The sequence below is a fragment of the Mycothermus thermophilus genome (assembly GCF_041956435.1).
Source record: "Mycothermus thermophilus strain CBS 625.91 unplaced genomic scaffold VTJ04scaffold_1, whole genome shotgun sequence".
Taxonomy (NCBI): Eukaryota; Fungi; Ascomycota; class Sordariomycetes; order Sordariales; family Chaetomiaceae; genus Mycothermus; species Mycothermus thermophilus.
The window spans coordinates 3,510,651-3,516,650 of NW_027191427.1; the positions used below are offsets into that span (position 1 = coordinate 3,510,651).

The window sequence follows — 6,000 nt, forward strand, 5'->3', positions numbered from 1 at the left end:
TTGACCTGACAATTACGACGGATGCCAAGTTCCATCCCCAAGTAGCTATGGACAGCAACAACAGTGAAAATGGGGCAGCAGAAGCCTCTAGGAGGTAGCCAACACTGGAAGACAGAGCTCCAGTCGGAGCTCCCTCCAAGCCGGCACCAAACCGCGTCCATCACGCGCGGAAGTGCGGTAGTAACATGCAGGACCTCCGCTCCGGAGACCGCACAAGAAGGGCGATACAGGAAAAGAGAACCGACGATGCATGATGCCGCCGATCACGGAACGTTGCCTGCATCAGGGGGGGCCATATCAACAACCAAGGAACTAATACCTCGCCCGCCCAGCCCCGGGATGACTACGTGCTTGAGGTAGGTTCAGGAGCATGTACAAGCTATTCTAACCATGGCCCACCCAGGTCTGGGGATGAAGACACACAGTCACGGGAAAGGAATGGGCCAACTGCAGAGCAGCCATCCAAAGATGCACATCCCAGACCCCTAAGAACGGTCCAGGAGTTGGTGACAACCACCAAGCACGAACATCATGTGAACATCCCAGGAGGCAAGCCGAAACAGATCTCAACGACGAGGGAACAGACAACCCAAACCACCAAGATCCTATCACTACTTGACCAGTTACCTAACATGACTCAACCTCAAATCTAGCGTTATAGTGTCAGGTGACAAATAGATGAATCACCTGCTCGTCTGTGTCCCGGCCTTCCTACCGGCAGGCGCCCCTCCACAGGTCCCATCCTCGTGAGAAAGTGGCATATTTCCAAACATGATGGCAAAGGCAGCGTTGTAGTATCTCAATTCTTCAGTAGCGGCCCCGGTATCCCAAACCAGGCAACCGGCCTTGTGATACACACCAGAATGCTGCCACTCCAAATCCATCTCGACCACAGGTGGAGATATAGAACTGGCACAAAGAGGTGTGTCACAAAACTTCACTTGTCCTTTCGTTGCTACTCGTTCTCTTCAGTGCTTGAACCGCTGTTGTACCACCACCACTACCAATGTTGCCGTGCCGAACTGCCATGTAGGGAATGTCTGCGCCAAAGAAGGACATCAAGCACATGACTCTTGTTTCTCACATTCTATTTGGATGACCGAGCATTCAGGGGTATTTTCGACAGCAACGAAAAGAAACCGGGGAGAAGGTTAAGATGTCAGGCCTTCTGGGGTTCTTCTTCGGGCAATTCGTTGCTCTCTTCGAGGTCGAGATGGGCGCGCTGACGTTTCTTTTACGTGACATCAACACGCCTCACCCATTCCCCCTGGATGTGAGGTGGGAGGTTGGACATGATGTTCAGGCACTCGAGACCAGAGCAACGGTACGTAATCTCATCCATTTTCTTACTATGACCGTGGGGCTAACATATCCCACGAGTTTCACTTCATTCAAGCACAAAACATGTCAAGACATTCAATTATTCTTTGTCGTTAGCCGAGCTGAATGCTTTCTCATGAGGTAATACCCACCCCCTCACATCCAACCCTTAACCCGTGAATCTCCAACACCCTCAACTTTCCTCCACAACCCCCCGCCATAGCATTCCTTCCCTCCCACCCTCGAGTAGCCTGAGTTTGAAAGTGCCATTCAAGCCCTGAACGGCCTGCCCCTCCCCGGCCCAGCCGGCGGGCGCAGGCGTCAACAGCCGTCCGATCGCACCACCAATAGCGCCGCCAATACCACCACCTGGACGGGCCGGGGCTGGCGGGGGCCTCCTAGCTGGGGCCGGAGCCGGCCTCCTAGGCGGCGGCGGCGGCGGAGGCCTGCGGAAGCCTCCGCGCCCGGGCGGGGGTGGGGGCGGCCGGCCAAATTGTCTCTTGACGTTGCCATTGTTGTTGGCCGGGTCTTTGTCCTCGGGGGTATCATAGACCTTGGCGAGGACTTCAGGTTCATCGATGTCTGCGGCGAATTGAGCAGTCACCTCCTCCTCTGCTGAGGATGGGATGGTGGTTGGGGTCGACTCGGCCGCGATGACGGTGGTGGTAGTGGTGACGGCATCCGCACAGGCGGCCTTGGCAACAGTTGTTGGTGTGGATTCCACTTTAATTATGTCATGTTAGGTCAGGTCATTCGCTACGCTTGTGAAGGACAAGACAAGCCTTACCTGCTGCAGCTGTGCCTGTGACGCTGCCAACAGGATGGCATGTTGCGGATGGTATGCCCGTAAGGAGCAAGGGCAGGATCGTCGCCATGAAGGAGTTAGTGAGCTGCATTGTGATAGGTTTGTGTCGATGTAGGTTCCGGCCGGCGTGTGTATTATGATCGTGTTGACGAATCCCAGTCAATGGGTATAAAGAGTGAATGGGCAGATACGAAGGATAGCACTCAGGACCAGCCGAGAAGTGATGATGAGCTTGATGACAGGCTTGTAGGACTTGGAGTTGTGCGGTCGATGTTTTGGTAGAATATCTTCATTTTTATACATCTTGAGTTCTACCCCTGACGGAGCCTCCGGATTGCTGTCTTCGGCTCTTCGTCATGACATACTCAGTTGTCCTCGGGCCGAGAGCGCGGATATCGAGCTTCCAGTTCCAAACCATCACAGAGTTGAATGCGGTGGCAAGATCGCTGAGTCGTGATAACTCTTGCCCCTGTTTCACTGGCCGGTTCTTCTCGTCGTTGCAAGCAATACCAGGTCCACCGCATATCATATAGTTCAGATCAAATTCACAGGAGCTGTCGAGTTCAAGGATACACCGTGCTGGGCCGATCTGTCAACAAGGATCATTGACACCGATCGTTAGGTCCCGTGTCCGATGAAACGATGTTATCAGGGGATTGGATATCTTCGGCGACTGGAGTCTTGCATCCAAGTTCCATCACTCCCCCGAATAGTGGATTTAGTCCCCCGAGATGAAACTCGGGCAGGAATATTGGGGTTCTAGTTTATTAATGTCAGCTCATCTCCTGGGATAAGACAGTGTGACACGTAAGAGTGGGTAACTGCTCGATTGAGCAGGGCAGGAATGGAGGAAGCGACTGAATTGAGCTTGTGCTTGTTGAACTGAACTGAGCCCTCGGGGCGAGGTAGTGAGTCTATCTATATACACGCAGTGATCGGATGGCAGGCCCGAGGACTGGGTCCCCGACTCCAGACCTGGCCAGGGTTCTGAAGTAGGGGCACAGGGCTCGGTTCCCTTCCGAGCGTGGCTTTTGAGGAGTGGCGAGGAGGTCTTGAGGTCTTGGCAGAAACAAGCCACAGAAACCTCAATTCCTGTCACAGACAGAAACCCCGGATGGCAGGCTAGCTTGACCTATATGGTATCGCTATTCAGACGAAGGCCGGAAGTGTTAGCAGGGACGCTTCTACTGGATCCGGATTCTGGACAACGGATATATCTCTGTCGAGATCCCAATACAAGTTATCAGGTAAAATCATTCCGGGTAGCCCGAGCTACGGAGTAGTTGGAAGCATCAACAGCGTCTGAACGCCGAGAGAAGTACAAAGTCATGATACATACAATAGTGAGGAATTGAATTCATCGTATCCAGTGTCAAAACGCCTGACCGTTTTGCCACTCAGTCTCGTTCCTGAGTCCATAGTTTTATGTCTAACCCTTAGGTCCGGAACTTAGGGCTTGAGTCATGAATATAAAGAGAAAACACTCCGAGCAAATAGCTCCACCTCTTTCAGGTGATTCCATGGCCGAATTCTCGATCCGGATTATGCCCACAGCTCTTCCGACAGCCTTTGGCCAAAGGCGTCTTCAAACCGGATGACACACCTAGAGTATTTGGTTGACTCATAAGTCGAAGAAGCAGCGAGGCAGGATGACAGCAGCAGCGAAACCAACATTCATAAATGTGAATCGGCTGCATGAGGTCCCGGGGCGCATCAGCTCTGCCGTGGGCGAGCCTTGGTTGTTTGCTAGTTCAAGAGGGACGTTCTGGATTGGGCCAGCACCGCCACACAGCCGAGTACGCCAAGCGATGTGGCATAATATACGCCACATGAACCCCGCAGGACGAGGCTGTGATCGATGCGGCCCAATTAGCCATCACGTGCAGCAGCCTGATCGTTCTCGTATCCGTCGGACTGACAGATGGCGTTTTCTGCCTTCGAGGTGAGGGGTGAAGCAGCAAACGCAAGTGCCTGGAATCTCCACAATCCCGCGGAGCGGTTGCTCTAACGTTCGCAAGACATCAACTTCAAACCAACCTAGATGCTGTGAAGGTCGAGTATGTGACAGGATGGCGGCGTCCAACTTTTTTGGTCACGGAAACCGGGGATTTGAGGTTGGGGATAATAGTGGCACAATCAACGTACAGGTCCAGGCTCCCCCAAGTCCACAAAGTCAGCCCATTCTGCTCCCTGGCCCTATCGATTCTGACTGACCTTGGCTAATAATGAAACAGAGCAGCCGTCACCAGGCATCTTTATCCCGTTTTCCAGAAACCTCAGGTTTGTCGACCGAGGAGACATTCTCGACCGCATTGCCAAGAAGTTCAACCAACATCAGTATCACACGCGTGTCGCCATCGTTGGGTTGGGCGGTGCTGGCAAGTCGCAGCTCGCCATTGAATATGTCCGTCGACCTGAAGCTCAAAAATCCTGTAAACTCCAACCATGGATCTTCTGGATCGACGCCAGCACTCGGGTCACTTTTGAACAGAACTTCCGGGCGATTGCCGATTACGTTGATCTCCCTGGTCGTAACAACGAAAAGGCTGACATCCTGCAACTCGTGCGTCGTTGGCTGTCAGACGAACGTAACGAGGAATGGATGATCGTCCTTGACGGCGCCGATGACCGACATATGTTCTACCCAGACCAGAGCGATAGCAACGCGAGCAAGGACGAAGTTCACCTGGCAGAATACCTGCCGCAAAGCCACAAGGGGTCGATTCTTATCACCACGCGCGACATGGACTTGGCTCGGGATCTTACCGGCAACATTCCGGGCAATATTTTTGAAATCGGATCTATGACACAAGACGAGGCTGTTAAGCTCCTTGAAAGCAGGCTGGAGCGACCCCCCAACCCAGAAACAGCCAGGGATCTCGTTGAAAAACTCGACCGCATACCACTTGCTATTGTTCAAGCTGCAGCATACATCCAGGCCCTCCAACGACTCGGATACTCTCCCGAGAAGTACCTTGCCGACTTTCGGGATATAAGTAAAAAGAGCAAGCTTCTCCAGCACGCTGCTCACGACTTGCACCGGAGCGGGAGTGCATCAAACGCTGTTCTCGTGACTTGGAATGTGACGTTTAACTATATCTTGGAGAACCGACCTTCTGCCGCCGACCTCCTGTCACTCATGAGCTTTTTCGAACCACAGAGCATCCCCTGCTGGGCCTTGACGCCTTCAGGTCATCACCGTGTGCGCGTTTGGAACTGCAAAAAATCAGAACCGGAAAGCGCTGGAGATCTTGGGAAAGGGAAGCTCTCTGAAGGCCCGCAACAGAATGTGATGGAGAAGACCTCAGCACTAGCTCGACCTTCCAGCAGTCAATTGCAGCCTGACAGCACCTGTCCCGATACCGACGACGAGTTTTGGAAAGATCTGTTAACATTGCTGGACTATTGTCTCGTGTCCGTAACCGAAGCACCAGACCAGGAGTCCAGCTGCCCGGACCAAGAGGTCAGCATGCACAACCAGAAGCTAAGCATGCACGCGCTCGTTCAATTCTGGACGCAATGGCGGCTGGAAAGTGAAGGAGTTTACAAGACCTTTCAGCAGCACTTCATCAAGCGGATGGCAGCATTGTTTCGAAGCCCCCGTGAATACGAGAACTGGACAACGTGTCGGGCGCTCCTTCCACACATCCAAGCAGTTTTCGACTACAATCCTGAAGAGGATGTAGCCGAGGAATGGGCAACACTGCTGTATCTTGCGGGACTGTATCTTTCAAATCAAGGAGAATACAAGCTCGCGCTTCAAACGCTAACAAAGGCGGAAAATGCCCGCAAGCAACGCCTCGGGGAACGGCACCCTCAAACCCTTATAACTAGACAAGAGATTGCTTCTGCTTTGCGGTTCCAGGGCAAGTCGA

General features: G+C 53.0%; 2 protein-coding genes across 2 annotated transcripts; one reads left to right on the top strand and one right to left on the bottom strand.

Annotated features, from left to right (window-relative positions):
- Window positions 1–1,513: 1,513 nt before the first annotated feature.
- Window positions 1,514–2,216, bottom strand: VTJ04DRAFT_1297 (uncharacterized protein; the record flags this gene model as incomplete). The annotated part of the gene is made up of 2 exons (XM_069358969.1): window positions 1,514–2,043; window positions 2,108–2,216. 2 exons carry the CDS (start codon window positions 2,214–2,216, stop codon window positions 1,514–1,516), a joined length of 639 nt encoding a protein of 212 aa, XP_069223906.1.
- Window positions 2,217–3,774: 1,558 nt separating this feature from the next.
- On the top strand, window positions 3,775–5,955 carry VTJ04DRAFT_1298 (uncharacterized protein; the record flags this gene model as incomplete). The annotated part of the gene is made up of 4 exons (XM_069358970.1): window positions 3,775–3,921; window positions 3,968–4,067; window positions 4,360–5,833; window positions 5,901–5,955. The coding sequence occupies 4 exons, from the start codon at window positions 3,775–3,777 to the stop codon at window positions 5,953–5,955; spliced, it is 1,776 nt and encodes a 591-aa protein (XP_069223907.1).
- Window positions 5,956–6,000: the final 45 nt, after the last annotated feature.